Genomic DNA, 17275 nt, shown 5'->3' with positions numbered 1-17275 from the left:
GAACTACAATGAATAATTGTAGAACTACAAAGTACGTCTAAATGGGAATTGGATCTGAGCAATTGGACAGTGAATGTAGATGAAAGGAGGTGCATTTAATTAAGTGTGTGTGTGTGTGTATATATATATATATATATATATATATATATATATATATATATATATATATATGTGTGTGTGTTTTGTTTTTTTTTTACAATTTTTGTATTGCCTTTGTACATTTGTTGTAAATTGTTCAAATTAAAAGTAAAGTCTGAGAGTTTTCATCCGAAATTGATAGTTTTAATAGAACATATGGATTTCTATGGACTGTCAAAACATTTATGAGCTACTAAGGGACCGTCGCCAAGTATAGCCTGAAGCAGCGATCAGCGGGATCCAAGAACAATGCATCAATATGGAGACCCATGAGCCAGCAGACAGAACAAAAATGATGGTCATCTTTTTCACACCTCATAAGTTTACATGTTAGAATTAACATCTGTTATTGTTAAAATTGATGTTCACAGGGAGTATAATGAGGTCTTTGAGATCCAGCTCACTGCAGCCACTGGGGGCGCTGTACTAGGGGCTCAGCTTATTGCCCAAATCACCATTGCCAAGAGCGACTCACCCAGCGGAGTGGTCCGCTTTATCAACCAGAGTCTAATCACCATCCCCAACCCCAACAGCACCATGAGACTCAGTCTGGTGCTGGAGCGCGTCGGAGGGCTGGTGGGAGATGCCATGGTGAGCCCCGTCTAGACGCTGGCCTCATAACTGCAGCCTCTGCAACCTCGCACTCACACTCTTCTCCACATAAGTATTGCACACATGGGAAAAACATTTGGACGGGGACATGGGGGGGACTTCCATTGGATGTTCCCAAGTCTTTGTACATTTAGCAATGTGATAATAGGGGTCAAGAATTGGTCGGCTGACCAAGACTGTAAGGACGGTCTGTCATTTTAATGAGAGGGAACATGATAGTGCTGGTTCATTTGGAAAAACTGACTAAAAGTCCCAGTTATGACTCACTGCAACTCACAGGCCAGTTTACAATACTACAACTACAAAGGCTTTTATTAACAACACTGTTATACTGCACAGTAAGTACACTGATTAAATAGACAGTAAACAGAGAACTCAGACCTGATACTGTTTGAGATTTTATTGATCAGGACATACAAAACAGTAATTTGTTAGCAATATATACATTATATTCATGTATATACATTTATATATATTACCATTAACTCACCAATGTCCATAGGCAATCTGGAATGGTAAATTGGTTTATTTGGGTCACGTTCCTGGAAAAAAAGAAAGAAAAAAACATAAGAAATGTTTCATATTGATCAAACCCTGTAGCAAAAACGTGAGTTTTATCACTTAACGTATGATGTTATTCAGTCTGTTGGCCACATGGGACTGCTGCTTTTTAACAAAACATTAGAAAATCCCCACTGATTGTGAGGAAAAGAATGAAAATAACAATCAAATAAAAATTCTAATTGGTGCTGTTAGGTTCATCCATGCTGTAAACCATGAGATGAAAGGGTTAAATGGCTTTCTAATATTATATATTATTTGTCATGTTATGCAATATTTTGTAGCTCAGCATTCTATCCTTCTTTCTCATTGGTTTAATGGAATTCACAGTTTTATATAATTATTTTGTGTTTTATGCCCATCCGAGTTCTTCACTACAATAGTTAGTGTGCATTTCTCAAGTGTATAGCTAGGAATCTTTATAGCACTCAACAGGTCCCAACTGGTCTCTAGTCACTGATCAAGAGTCTAATAAAAAAACCTGCGGTGCTAGCATTGGTGCTGTGTGATTAACCTGAATCAGTCATTTTTTTACTTTTTCTAAGGGAATATTTCATTTGAAGGATTAAGCAGCTGGGTAAAAAACAATCTGCTCCCAAGTCCTTACCCCAAAGCACTTATAGGCTTTCAGAATGAGAAAAGCTTCTACCTTCAACATACATCATCAGAAGAGGATTCTGCCAGGAAATCACACTTTAGAGACATTGTGGCACTGCTGTAAGAGGCAGATGTAGTAACAAATGGTTAAATTTGTCATTTTGGCCAGCATGTCCCTCTCATAATGTTTATATAACAGAACATTCAAGTTGTATATAAAGATGCTGTTAATATAAGAATGTATTCTAATTATAATCTAGGAAACAGTGATAACCTATGTATAATTTGCTACTTTGAGATACTTTTGGATGTCACAATCAGAGATTTCAGATGAACAGAGTGAAAATGCTAGAACTATCCTAGAAACATTTGGAGGTACGTAGCACAAATGAAGCTGATGTTGTGTTAAAGTTGTAGCATTACTCATTACTAAAGATTATTGAGCCAAAACAACAGAAACAAAAACAACAGTTGGAAATACAAAGACGCTAACTTTACATAACTTTAATAATCCCTGATTGTGTCATCAGAACCTTTTGATGTGTCTCTTCATGTGCTGATGTAAAGCATGCTAATTGTGGAATGTGATTGCTCTCCCTCAGATAACGTGGAACATACTAGGTCCCAATTCAAACGAGGTTTTACCATCTGTAAACACAGATATCGGTGAACCCGTGAATGGATCGTTCCATTTCAGAGATGGCGAGGAAGGCGTGCGCACCATCGAGCTGCGGATTCTGCCCCACGGGGAGGTGGAGGTGGAGGAAATGTTTGTGGTCAGGCTCAGCATCCTGTCTGGAGAAATGAGCATTGACCCCAGAGCAGGGTCTGTCACACTCAGGGTAGGTTACTAAGTTGCTACAGCACATACACTGCATAGTTGTAATTATTAGGCACAAGTAACAATTTAAGCTTTAGCGGTCAAGTTATTTTGATGTGTTTGCTGTACTGTTTACATGTATTTACCTACTTAAATCATTAACTATTATAATGAATTACAGTACCTCCACAAATATTAGCACCTGTGGTAGACATGAGCAAATTGGACTGCAAAAAACGCCTTAATTGCTTATCCTTCTTACCTTTCATTCAAATAAAAACCAAAAGAAAAACAAAATGAAAGAAAAAAAAAGCTAAATCTTGTCATGAAATGAATTTTTTTTTTTTTACAGATTACAAAGTTTGGTGACCCGAATGGTATAGTGCAGTTCACAGAGCAGGATCTGAGAGAGCGTGTGTACAGCGAGCCTACAGACAGTGAAGGTCCACTCAACATCTCCCTCCTCATCACGCGCAGAGAGGGGGTCATGGGCAACATCACTGTAAGGACCCACACCGCTGCCCCGCTTACACCTCATACTCTTAGTCCAAGAGATGGGCATTTTATTCAGTTGTATGTAAACATTCAGCCTGCAACAATTTAGAAGCCCATTAACACTGAAGTGTGGAGTGTTTTTAGTACAGACAGTCTGTAGCTGTAAAGTTATTATAGTGGAAAATATAGGGAAAACTGTTAACTGTTAAACGCTGTGCTGTTCCAGGCTGTCAGGGAGCAAATAATCATTGCAGCATTCTGAAGGATCTAATGGAAGCCATTTCCACCATGTAGAAGAAAAAAAAAACACCTTTTTCTTATTTTGATTTTGGCAGCTGCTTGTCAAAATAATGATTTGCAATGTCAAAAAAACTTGCTTTCTCAAAATATTGAATTATGTCAAAATATTCATTTATTTTTTCCAAAATATAGAGTTTTAAAAATACCTTGTTCTTAAAATTGTGACTAATAATGATTTGTTATCTCAAAATATTTACTTATTGTGTCAAACTATTGACTTAGTATTAGATAGTGATGACTTATTATTATCCCCCAAAATATTTACTTCCTAAAAAACCGTATCATTTTAACACAAACGACGTATCATTTCAACAAATAATAATTCATTAATTAAAGAGATTAAGCCGATATTTTAAGGAAATTAGTAATTATTTTGAGTTTATAGAGTGAATATTTTGAGAAAATTATGTCAGCATTGCTCAGTCAACACTTCTGATGGAAACAGGGAAGTAGAAAAATTCATGGGCGATTTTTTTTTCTCCTCTTCCTGGTGGGAATGGGCTTCCGTAAGATCCAGATATCTGAAAGCAGCAGCTAAGACTGAGTATTTCAGTCTAAACAGTTTATTCTGTACGTTTTAGCCTTAACTGCACTTTGGAAGTGAGGTGCCTCATTTCACTTGAGAGTTTCTTAGCCAATCATAACAGAGGCCTTTTACATATATATCAGTCTTAAAAGCATAGTAACTAAAACAACCTGGGTTAAGAGTGGTTAAAATATTCATCTAAAATTAATCACAGCAGTTTGTTACATAAAACTACACAAACATGTTAAAAGATATGAGGCCACAAATTTTAAAGAACTCTTTTGACAATTTGTGATTTGTGTCTGCAGCAGCTTCAGTAGTAAAAGGGCAAAGAGGTACTCTGTGCACTCAGTTCTGTCTTTATTCCTCAGGTGTTCTGGGAGATCTTGAGTGACTCAGACATGGCAGGTGACTTTGCTGCCCTCCATGGCACCACCACCATCCTGGCTGGTCAGCGTGTTGGGGAGATCACCCTCAGCCTGCTACCTGACTCTGTCCCAGAGCTGGAGGAGACCTACACCATTCGGCTGACTGCAGTGGAGGGTGGAGCTGAGCTTGACACTGATCGCAGCAGCACTCGCCTCCGTGTCCATGCCAATGATGAGCCACATGGTGTCTTTGCCTTTCCACCACAGTGGCAGGCACTGGTCATTAATGCCACTGACCGCAGCAGGCATCTGGCTCTAAACATCAGCAGGTTGGCTGGAGCATTTGGTAATGTCAGTGTGGGGTACAGGGTCAGCTACCCCACACCTGGACAGAGCTTCACTGAGGATAGATCTACTGGGAGTGTCCTGGTGAGGGATGGAGAGAAGTCCGCTAGTGTCAGAGTTCCAGTCAGCACACAGGTTAGTACAACATACCGTATGTCTGATGTTGTTTTAATGTGCTTACTTTCAAGTTGAAAGTTTATAGAAATAACATTTTAATTTAATACTTCAATATAAAAACCTGACTACACATTTTTCCTTACCTCAGTTAAACATCTTTGAAATTTGCTTATTCGGTTGTGTTTTGCCTGATGAGTAAACAAAGTTTTACATAAGGTGGAAAACTGTGTAATTATGTTTTTACACAGAAGTCTTCATTTAGCACATTCTTCCAGTAAACAAGAAACCATGCTTGCCTTCTTTTCTAGACATAGCTGAGATAGTATGTGAAATGCAAATAAAAACAAAAAGTGGTAATTAAAAGTAAAAATGGTACTAAGAGAAAATGTTTTTGTTTTTTTACCTTATTCATTCATTCATTCATTCATTCTTCTTCTTATTATTATTATTATTATTTTGTAAATCTATGTTCATCATGAAATTGATGCCTGCAACATGTTCCAGAAAATGGGGACAGTATTCTCTGAGCCAAAGTAAAAAGGATCATCCAAATTGTTACCAGTGTAAAGTTCAAAAGTCAGGGTCTATAGTATGAGACTGTATTAGTGACATGGGTAACTTGCATGCCTGTGCACGCTATAAAATACACATTTTGGATATTTACATACATATACTGCTTGGATAATTGCATATTTACAAAACATGTAAAAATCCATTAAGAGCCATAAGGGAAAACATCAGTTATTGTGCTTTTGTGTAACAGAAATGAAACAAAATTTCCTGATTACCATTTTCTGTCTCTATTTGCATTTTGTGTACTAATTGATTTTTCCTTCAAATTGTTCATTTTCCCTTTGCAGGTGTTCTTTGTAACTGGCTTTAATATCACAGTGGAGCTGACGAATGTGACTCTGGTAGGACCTCTTCTCAGTTCCCCTCCTCGTGTACAGCTTGAGGCGAGGATTACAATCGTGTCTGTGCCTGAGGAGGCCGCCAATGCTGAGGTCAGTGTCTGCCTCGGATTTGGCAGTGTGCAACCAAATAACCACCAGAGGGTACCACATTCACATATCTTGGATGGATGGATGGATGGATGGATGGATGGATGGATGGATGGATGGATGGATGGATGGATGGATGGATGGGGAGAGAGAGAGAGAGAGAGAGAGAAAGATAGAAAGATAGATAATTATACATACTACACTTATTTATACACTTATAAGTTCCTGTGTGAACAAAACCTTGTATCTTTTTTTTGTTGGTTTTCTTTATTTTTACATACTTTTAAAGTGCCAGTTGTCCTGTACACAGTATCAAATTAACAGACTAATAGAAATGGTTCAAAAAGCCTTATAATAAATCCTTGTTATATATATATATATATATATATATATATATATATATGTCAAATTATGTTTGGTTGATTTTCCTCCACAGTGAAGTGAAAATAAGTTAACACAACCTCAACTGACATCACACTTCTGTTCTTCTGTGCTTCTTTAAAATTAGCTGAAAATGCCATATTTAAGTTTGTTACCTGTAGGGCATTTGTTTATTTTAACTAAAATCCACAAAACAGGTCATCTAGATTCCTTGATCTTATTATTAGTGCAAACTATGTTTTCTGTCAGTCTATCAAATTCTGTGCAGTGAATACGCCAAATGCTTTGTTTGTAGGTCGGATTTGCCTCCTTGGCTCTGCAGGTGTCTGATGTAATCAGTGGTCAGTGTGAGGCGATAGTGAGCAGAACAGGCTTATATGGAGATGTAGATGTGCAGTGGAGAGCTGGATTCCCTCCTGGCCAGACTCCATCAGGCTACCAGCCAGGAGTGGTCACCCCCAGCTCAGGTTAGCCACCATCACACACACACACACACACACACACAATATAATCCAAATAAATCAGAGGCTGAGAACATTATATGAAGAGGCGAGCAAAGTATTGTTGTGATATTGACACACTGTGATATTGTTTGTGTTTTAGCAATATATTTGAACTTTGAATGAACTTTATGTCTACAGGTATCCGTAAAGCCAGTTCTCTTTTTGAGGACTTAACTCATCATATCCACTACCTGATAATTAACTGTAGTGTACATTATATACTGGGTACTTCAGGTTGTTTTGAGAACACAAATTACATGTTCAGATTGCATACAAGCTACATAAGCAAGACGTGATTTCTCCTTAGTTAATGTTTTCTGTGTAAGGTTCCCTTTGGTATAACCTTAAAGGGACTGTATTGTAGTAAAACCAAATTTCCCTTTCTTTTTTATAAGGAAAGTGTCTGATATACTATATAAACAAAGCTTCAAAGCATACAGTTCACTCCCCTGTCCATTCAGGCCATATATGGAAACTAAGCTGCAAAAACAGGCAATTTTGAATAGATTAATATATTTTGTGGTGGCACAATAATATTTGCATTTAATTTAATTTTTTTAGTGAAGAGAGTTTTGAGAAATGTCCAGTTCATTCTTCAGTGTCTTTACTGTTTGGTTTTGTCTGTAGGAACTGTGACACTGTCTCATGGCCAGAGGAGTAAGATCATACCCCTGTCAGCTGTGTATAACATATCAGAGCCTGTTGCACATGCTGTTCAACTGACCAGCGCAGAGTCCAAATCAGCAGGGGGAGCCAGACTCAGGTAATGGCTGTTGTGATAAGTTTGTTTAATGATTGACAATATATTTTTGTTGCATTACATAACATTACCATACATTAATTTATTCTACAATGTGCTTTCCTTGGGTGGCAGATATTGTCAGTAGTTCTAGAACGTTAAACAATGTTGTATATAAAAAACTGAGATAACTGAAGATAGCCTGTAAACAATAAACAGTGTAGTTAGTGTCATTTTCAACTAGTAATAAGTTGCTGATTTGATGTCAGTCAGTTATGGCATCATCCTATTTATTTTTACCAACTGTTTGTTGCATGTTGCATGTTGCTCATTTCAACTTGGTTATAAACCTCAGATCAACTATATGTCATGATACTTATTGTGTAACATGAAAGTTCCTGTGTCTCATTTTCTGTCGTACTAGCCTTCCTTAATTGAATTCAGTCACTGAGTTAATCATTTTTTTTCTCTATAAAATGCAGTAAAAAGGAAAATTGGGCGATGCTCAAAATATCTTTAACATGTCAGTCAGTCCCAAATACATGAATATACTTATGCAATGAATTGCAAGTTTTTTTGTAATGTTGGTTCTAGAATTACAGTACTTCTAATTATTCTGCAAAAGTCAGAGAGAACCCTTCATTCATTTAATTTGACTCCATTTAGTCCATAATCCATAACAGTGTTTATTTTTTTGGACAGTTTATTTGTTTAAGCTGTCTGTGCCACAAAACCCTAGGAAAAAGAGGTCCTGGAGATGCATGGTCATCATTTCTGTGTGCTGACCATATCTCTTCTCTGTAATCTGTTTATCCCTTTCAGGGAGTGATCTTCATAATGGAATTGTGGGTTTCAGTTTGAGTTCTCAGTCAGGTCAGGCCCTGGATGAAGACTCTGACAACAGGACTGTCTTTGAGCTGTCTGTTTTTTCCCTTGCACTTCAAGGTCATTTTGACTGAAAATTAGATGAATGAAGTGTGGTTATTTGCACAGTTCTGTGTGTGTATATGTGTATAGCGTTGGGTAAACTACCTCTACAGAAGGCACAGAGGTTGCATAGTGCTGTACATTCTAGTGGTATTGAAGTGTTACTCAAAGATTTTATTGTTTCAATCAAAGGAATTCTTTTTCTTATGCATATCACATCCTAAACATTGTAACATAAATACTATAATAAATCTTATTGTGGAATTCCCACTTGCCTTCTTATCTAACCTGTGACATCTATATGTTTATGAAATGTCTCTTCTTGTCAAGATACCCATGATTTTTTGTGCTCAGGTCTGGTTACTCGGTAGCGGAGGTGGAGCCATTGGGTGTGTATCGATTCTCACCTGAATCTCAGCACCTGGTCATTGAGGAGGACATTCAGACCATTACACTCTATGTCCAGCGGCTCTATGGTTTCCGTAGCAACCGCACCCAGCTGTTCTATAAGACGTGGCCAGGCAGCGCCAGTCCTGGTGAAGATTTTACTCCAGTGCCTGACGGTCAGCTGCTGTTTGAAGGCCGCCAAACATCTGCTGCCTTTCATGTATCGATCCTGGACGATTCGCTGACAGAGCCAAATGAGACATTTTACGTGAACCTGACCGATGTTCGTGTTCTTAGCGCTAGCTACCCCTCACCTAGTGCTCGTCCACGAATCATTCCTGAAAACAGCATTTCTACCATCACCATTCTCTCTAATGATGCAGTCAATGGATTTTTGAGCATTGGTCCAGCACTGGTCCGTGCTTCTGAAGATAGCCAGGAGGGAGCGCCACCTCAAAAAGTGGTGCTGAGAGTACGTAGGACAGTGGGGCAGACTGGAGCTGTCAGTGTCAGAATTCGGACTTATGCTGGGGGCCTTGTGGCACCCGGGCTGGACATGGCTCCATTCCTCCAGGAGCGCAACCTGACCTGGGCAAGAGAAGGAGAGGACTTTGAACTGGATTCCCAGATAGTGACTCTGTTGGAGGGGCAGAGAGAAGCAGAGGTCAGCCTTTTCATCCTGGATGACCAGGAGCCAGAGGGTCAAGAGGTGTTCTTCATCTATCTTAGCGAGGCAGAAGGGGGAGCCCAGATAGTCAGCTTGCCGGATGAGATCGGCTTCACTTCCTTTGCCAAAATTGTTATTCTTGGTAAATATTCTATCCTGCAGTGTCACTCACATTTTTAGGACTGTTGACTCTCTCTCACCCCAAAAGTAGTGGATTAGCCAAGATAAGCCTGGTGTCCAAAGTTTGCTTCTTTGATTTTGTACTGGAAATACAAGACCATTGTGTTCATGTGAAGTAATTTCAAGTTGTTATATAACACTCCTGTGGTTGAAAATGAACAAAACTACCAACAGAATTGGTAGCTGCTATTGCTGTTTTAGCTATACAGCATACTTTTGCTCATTCAGTACTAAAGAAGCAAGCTTAAGATGCCAAATTGTTCTTGGATAATTGAGTCGATTTGGTCCATAATCCATATTTTTTTGGCCAATTTATTTGTTTAAGCTGCCTGTGCCACAAAACCCTAGCAGAAAGAGGTCCTGGAGATGCATGGTCATTGTTTCTGTGTGCTGACCATATCTGACTCTTCTCTGTAATCTGTTTATCCCTCTCAGGGAGTGATCTTCATAATGGAATTGTGGGTTTCAGTTTGAGTTCTCAGTTAGGTCAGGCCCTGGATGAAGACTCTGACAACAGGACTGCCATACTTCTCCTCCAAAGGCAAGAAAACAGGTAAAAGCCCTCGACCTCCTAGCTAACACTGTACTGCTGGGACACTTTATCTGTACTGCATCATACGACCCACTATTTTATATGCAGTCTCTGAAAGAATTTGGTGTATTTTCTGATGCGCGCCTCATACTGTCACATGTTCACCTGATAATATCTGATGTTAACCTGATAATATGTGATGTTCATCTGATAGAATCTGGTGTTCCCCTGATTTCTAAAGTTTGCCTGATAATAACTGATGCTCACTTGATGATGCTTGATGTTCACGTGATACGTGATTCTGATATTTACCTGATAGTGTTAGCGTTCACCTGATAATATCTGGTGCTAAACTATTAGTATCTGGTGCTCACCTGATAGCATCTTATGCTTTTTTGATTGTATTGGATCCTCACCTTGTAATATCTTATGCAAACTTGATTGGAATCAAGTGTTCACGTGATGGTAACTGGTGAGCACATGTTAGTATGTGGTGCACACCAGAAGTTTACCTAAAAAAGTATACTTCACATCTTTTCAGAGGCTCAGATAGAATAATTCTGTGTAAAACTTACAGAGGTCACAAAAAGTATTTAAACACTTTAACCATTTTACTGTTTAACTTTAATGAAGATCTTTAGGTTACTTCAAGTCTTTCAGAGAAAAACACTTTCAGCACAACATCAAACTGATGATTACTCTGTGTGGAGAAAGCCTAGAGAAGAATTCCAGCTAGACTGCACCGAGAGTACCGTAAAGTACTGGTGTTAGTGAGCTTGTGTTTATTGATGAGATTACAAACTCAGAAAGTCTACAAAGGAATTTTTTGGATGCAAACCTGCAGAAGTCTGCAAAAAACTGTTCAAACGATAAAAATCTAACACGAAGCACCTGCCTTGTAAAATAATACTTTGCCAAAGAAAAGTACAGTCCTGGATCAATCTTTTAAAAATAAATCACACTTGGTTTAACATTTTGTTTCCTAACATAGTGAACTTTTGGGGGTCACTGTATTTTTTCCCATCTTGTAGATAACTGTATATGACACAATATCACAAACCACATAAGCAAATCTGTTTGAGAATACTTCACAGCTGTGAGACAAGTGTGAGGTGATTTTGCATCATGCTAATAGCTGGGTGCAAGTTAGTTAGTTAAATTAGCTACATTAGTTTTGTATCTTCATAAAAGTAAAGAAGGAAACTTTGGAGACTAAATGTCTAGACTGTTCCACTACATTTGGTGTAAAGGAAAAGTTCATTAATTTTTATGATGAACTTGTCTATTTCTACCAAGTGAACTTTTCCTATTGGCCACAATTTACATTCTGGATGGTTTTTACATTTACATTTACAGCATTTAGCAGACATTCTTATCCAGAGCGACTTACAAGAAGTGCTTTGTCAATCTAGAGAAAGTGTCTTTGCTAGTTACCAATAGCTTAGAGAAAAAGACAGTCCTGAGCTCAGATACTGCTAGAAACAAAATGTCACTGCAGACACCAAGAGAAAAAGAAACAGAGTTGAAAGCAGAACTCTGTGCCATTCAATGCAATACAATAACAATAAGATACAATACAATGCAATTGTATTTTACATAATGTCTGTGTTTGACAGAGCATTTGAGGACGTTTTTGTGTACTGGAGGGCCACGTTCAGCCACACGACTCCCACATTAGTCAGTCAGGGGGTGAATCTGACCCGAGAGCTGCAGCAGACCTCAGGCAGAGTGCTGTGCAGGAGAGGGGAGGTGCTCTGCCTCCTCCATCTGGAGGTTCGGCCTGATCAGGTACACACAGTGAGCAGTGGTTATTGGGAAACCTAATGCAAGCCTTCCACTTGTCCTTCTTTTTCCCCACCCGGTGTTCTTCCTGTTCTCTATCTGTCCCTTACTCTTTTTCTGTCTCTCTCTCTGCAGGAGCCTGTGGCTCTTTTTAGCGCTCTTGCTGAGCACACTCTGCTCTCTTCATGCTTTGATCTGGCACACCGCTGTGCCTCTTAATCTCTTTCCAGCCTGGCTTCAGCACTTTCTTTACTTCTTTTTTTTCTGAAGTCCACTTGTCTAAACAGAGCAGCCTTTCAGCACTAATAGCTGAATGTCACAGAAGTATAACTGCTTTTCTTTGACATTAAAGAACCCATTTCATGGAAATTTACTAAAGAATAAGTTTCAAAATGTGCCATCCACTCCCCGCTCTGTACAATCTGTATATGTATGTAAAGCTGCAAAAACAGCCTAGTTTATATTCATTGTTTTTGTGATGTCACAGAGAAAGAAAACATTTACTAAAAAGCCACCTACTCAGATTTGACAAGTTTAGCTCCATCCATTTATGATGTGCTTCAAGTGATGAGGAGTGTTTCAGTCCAGACTGCATTTTAAATGAGTTTCAATACAGGGCAACCAATCAGAATAGAGCTCATTTACATATATTATTCTTTATTAGACTTAAAGGCATAGTAACAAAAACACTTTGTTAAATTCTAAGAAATAAGAATATTTACAAAACTGAATATATGTTGTTTTTGGTACATAAATGCCACAAACATTATAAAAGAAGAAACTGAAGAAAAATATTACCATATGGGACATTTAAGCTCAATATCAAGTTGCTATATTTTTATCATTGCTTGATATGATGGCATAAAGCAACAGATATATGCTATCAGTGTTTTGTTTCCATACAAAGTCTAATTGTAGCTGACAAGGTCATCTAATCACAGTGTAAGAGAGACATGAAAATACTGCCTTCCTATAAAAAAATATTATATTTTACTATTAGAAGTAATAAATACAAATATGATGTCTAAGACCAGATTGAAAAGAGTTGCTATGTATATTAAAATAATTCAGACGAGTCCTGAAAACAAAAACATACTGCCAACAGGGGTCCTGAGGTGAGAAACTGACCACTGTTTTACATTTACGGCATTTGGCGGACGCTCTTATCCAAAGCGACTTACAATTTGATCATTTTACATAAGTAGGCGAAGGTAGCGTTAGGAGTCTTGCCCAAGGACTCTTATTGGTATAGTGTAGGGTGCTTACCGAGGTGGGGATTGAACCCTAGTCTACAGCATAGAAGGCAGAGGTGTTAACCACTACACTACACCAAACACTGATCAAGAGTTAGAGCACTGTAAAAGTGATTAAATGTTTTCACTTAAAAAGTAAGTAACCTGGTTGTGTTAATTTAGTTATTATTTGAAATTCAAATAATTTAACAGAATGCGAAACACATTACTGTTCTGTTAAGTTGCTGTTAGAAGTTTAGTAAACTCAACATTTTAAGGCAACCAGTTTACTTTTTAAAATTTTTAAACATTTAATATTTTTTACTGTGAGCTATAAAGTCAGACACACTGAAAAGACTCTTAGTGATAAAAGATAAAGATAAAAGTAAGGCATTATAATGTGTGTTTGCAGTGTCATAAGGTGGACACAATGTTATTTTCCTGACTATGGTCTTAAAAAGATATTAATCTCTTAAAAGCATGCTTATTACATCCTAATGCATATTATTTGCTAGGGGTGGGAATCTCTAGGCACCTCACGATTCGATTCGATTACGATTCAGAGGACAGTGATGCGATTATAAAAGGATTATTGATGCATCTTTTTTGTCTATACAGGATTTCTCTTTTCTCACTGTGTGACAACTTGGTACATTTAAAGCAAAGTATTTATAATAATCTATAATGAATTTACTTCCAGTATAAGTTATTAATAAATCAAATGGAAGTTATGTGGAAAGTGAACTAGAAGGGTTTCATTCACTGCCATTGCTTGGAGCAGATGAAACGCTGCTGCCGCTCATCTGTGATAAAATACACTGTTACGGTGAAATCAGACCCAGTGGCGTTGGATGTCCACGCAGCACATGTTACAGCCGTCCAGCCCATTTTCTTTAGTGATTTTATAGCTTAGGTTTGGACTCATTGTAGAGAGAAGGGGGATCGCTGTGTCAGTAATATACCTTTGAAACGGGACGTGAGCAACACAGCGCGAAAGCCCTGTTCAGCAGCAACTGAGACTCAGACTGCAGGTCACCTAGCAACGATGCATCATTCGCATTCATAAGCAGCGCAGTTGGTTTCCTGACAAGTTAAATCTGCAACGAGAGACTGGCAAACACTAAAGCATTGCGAAGAGGAAGTCGCTTCTCCTTCAAATTTTCCATTCCACCTTAAATGATGCCGCATTTACATTCGGTGCCTCAGTCAGAATTTAAGGTGGGACCGGAAAATTTGAACAAGAAGCTGGAGTGACTTCAAGAAGCGACTTCAGCCTCATAAAACAGTCGAACATTGAAAGACATTTTACAAGAAACTGATCTACTTTAGAGGAAAGGTTTTCTGGCAGAGACGGGAGGAAAGCGGCTATAGCTAAAGCTTAAAGCAGAGCAATGTAGCTTAAGTCCACGTTTACGTTTATATTTTTAACCTAACTCGTACTAGAACATCAGCACAAACTGAGACATACTGGATATACATGTTGTGGCTGCCAAGGTGGCTTGACTTTGTTGAAAGGACAAAATGGCTCTTCTGAGCATTTGGATTGTGACTCCTGATCTAACTTGGCTCTAAGCCGGTCGGAGTTCTCGCTCATTCAGTTGTGTTGTTGTTATGTGCACCTCACAGATTGTCCAGGCGCTGCACTGCTGCACTTCCAGGTTCCGCCTTTTGCGTTCCCTCAACATTACATTATAAATGAAATATATAGAAAATTGATTTTTGACATTTGTTAATCGATTCAGAATCGCTCACATCCACATCACGATGCATCTAAGAAGAGTTTTTCTCGCACCCCTATTATTCAGTAACTACGTGGATTACAAAGCAAATTAGCTTAGTTATTCTTAAATTATAGAAGTGTGTAATAAAAGTTTGGACTTGCAAGTCCTGGCCATTTAACAGGGAATTCCACCAAATTCAACATAATTCAATCTTTGAGGTTTGATATGAAATGGTCAACTTTAGAGAAAACAAACTATTAAAGCTTTTAATAAAAAGATTGCATGCAACCTATTAAGTGGTTCAGTTCCAGCTCGGTTTCTTCTATTTAAACCAGTATCTTATTGTGTGTGTGGCCGCAGGACCCAGAGTTTGCGGTGTGGTTTCTGGTGGAGATCTATGAGGTGGGAGAGGGAGCTGCCATCAACCAGACCACCCGCTTTGCTAATGTCACCATTCTGGAGAGCGATGACCCACGTGGGCTGGTTTACTTCGCCATGGGCTCCAGATTGCCTGTGGCTACACTCAGAGCGACGACTGTCAGTCTTCAAGTCTACAGGGACGCCAGTGTGACATCGGCTCTCTCAGTAAAGTACACCATGCAGGTGAGGTCCATTAATATTTCCACATATACGCTCTGTCACATTCACACATATGGGGACATGGAAATATTATTCTGCTAAACACAATGACTACTGTTGATGTTTTGTTGATTTTCTAGGTGAAAATAAGTTAACATATCCTCTACTTAGAACACACATGTGCACAATTTAATGCACACTTACAGTTTAATCGCTCAACTTAATGTGTTGCCAAAAATAACAACACATGGCCTGTGCAAACGTTATAGCACATTTTATACATACATATATCATTTTCTTTATTCCCCAATCCACCACAGTTTACAGAAAATGCCTTATTTAAATGTGTTACTGTTGTGTTGGTTAGCCAGAAATCCTTGTTTAAAAAAGTTGTGAACAAATAAGTTGTCACATCACACATAGAAAAAATCAACAAAGCATTTCCATGGCAGCCCATTTGTATATTGGTTCTAACGAAGTAATTAACCATGATGAAATAAAGACATGTATTACTTCTTGCAAATCACCAGATTTCTATTTAATTGTATAAATATTTCTAAGATGGAAATAGCTACCTCTAACTCCTGCTGATATCTGTTTATCAAATTTGGGCTTTGAGTCAAAGACCACTCCTAGATTCTTTGCATGAAATTTGGACTAGGGTAAAAGGTCACCCAATTTCTGCATAAAAAGGCTGGTCACTTTTGGGAACACAAACAAAATAACCCCTGACTTGTTTTCATGAAGCTGCAGGAAATTAGTCTTCTGAGTGATATGAGACAGTTCTTCAAAGAAGAACTTGTGTCATCAGCGTAACAGTGAAAATCTATGTTATGATTGCTACTAATTTGCTGCAGTGATATCATGCAGAGAGAACAAAATAGGGCCCAAAATAGATCCCTAGGGAACCCCATTTCACTACAGCAAATGAAGAAAAGTGGTACCAGTAAAAATATTTATATAAAATTTATTTGTGTATGTCCTTGTATAAATGTATAGTTAAATAATTAGTGTATTCCTGATGGTGGATGTTCATTTGAGGTTCCAAACGATTACAGTTTAAGTAAACTGATTCTCAATTTGGGCCTCTGTCTCACAATGCAGCATTTCTTGCTTGTCCAGCAAACTTTAAGGCTTAAAGTTTTATCTAAACTCATTGACTGTGGTGTCAGTGTGGCTTTTTTTTTACCTTTATAAATACTTTACATAATTATGAAATATGGTTTCTTTTTCCTTCTTTGGCAACTTTTCTTCATGTTTGATACTTTCAGGTGAGGACATTAAAGGATTAATCACAGCCCGTTTTGATTACGTTGCCCCAGTGATAAATTCACCTCCGCATTTAACCCATCCGACAGTGAAACACCACATACACACTAATGAACACACACTCTGGGGGGCAGTGAGCGGTGGGCAGCCCAGTCCACTTCAGTCACGTGCTGTCGGCAAAGGGGTTTGAACCAGCAACCCTCCAGTTACAAGGCTGGTTCCTTACCTCCAGCGTGTGACAGCCCCCAAAGTTAACAGAGAGATGTTATGCTTGATAAGTTTCGTGAAGCTGAAACTTAATGATGAAGACTTAATCATGTCTGTTGTACCTGCTTTGTTGAACAGACCCCAGAGCCACTACTACTTGTTGTCCAACTACAGGCCAAAACAAATGTCAGAAAAACAAATCATGCCTTTGTATAAAATCCATGCATTCATTTTTGTGATGATTAACCAGTTGCCTTGTTCTGGCATCTTAGACAACATAATGATACAG

General features: G+C 38.4%; 1 protein-coding gene across 2 annotated transcripts in view; it reads left to right on the top strand.

The window, feature by feature from the left end:
* The window catches only part of adgrv1 (adhesion G protein-coupled receptor V1), a 241446-nt gene that overhangs the window by 130771 nt on the left and 93400 nt on the right, over positions 1-17275 (top strand). For both annotated transcript variants that reach the window (XM_017695589.2, XM_037531691.1), the window contains 11 exons: positions 510-729; positions 2511-2750; positions 3081-3230; positions 4421-4897; positions 5740-5883; positions 6557-6728; positions 7392-7527; positions 8785-9626; positions 10100-10217; positions 11813-11984; positions 15292-15534. In XM_017695589.2, the coding sequence (XP_017551078.2) occupies positions 510-729; positions 2511-2750; positions 3081-3230; positions 4421-4897; positions 5740-5883; positions 6557-6728; positions 7392-7527; positions 8785-9626; positions 10100-10217; positions 11813-11984; positions 15292-15534 (2914 nt within the window). The remainder of the gene's footprint in view (positions 1-509; positions 730-2510; positions 2751-3080; positions 3231-4420; positions 4898-5739; positions 5884-6556; positions 6729-7391; positions 7528-8784; positions 9627-10099; positions 10218-11812; positions 11985-15291; positions 15535-17275) is intronic.

The sequence above is a fragment of the Pygocentrus nattereri genome, chromosome 20, assembly GCF_015220715.1.
Source record: "Pygocentrus nattereri isolate fPygNat1 chromosome 20, fPygNat1.pri, whole genome shotgun sequence".
NCBI classification, from domain to species: domain Eukaryota; kingdom Metazoa; phylum Chordata; class Actinopteri; order Characiformes; family Serrasalmidae; genus Pygocentrus; species Pygocentrus nattereri.
The sequence above is the reverse complement of the archived record's forward strand: the minus strand, read 5'-3'. Positions and strand labels throughout refer to the sequence as shown.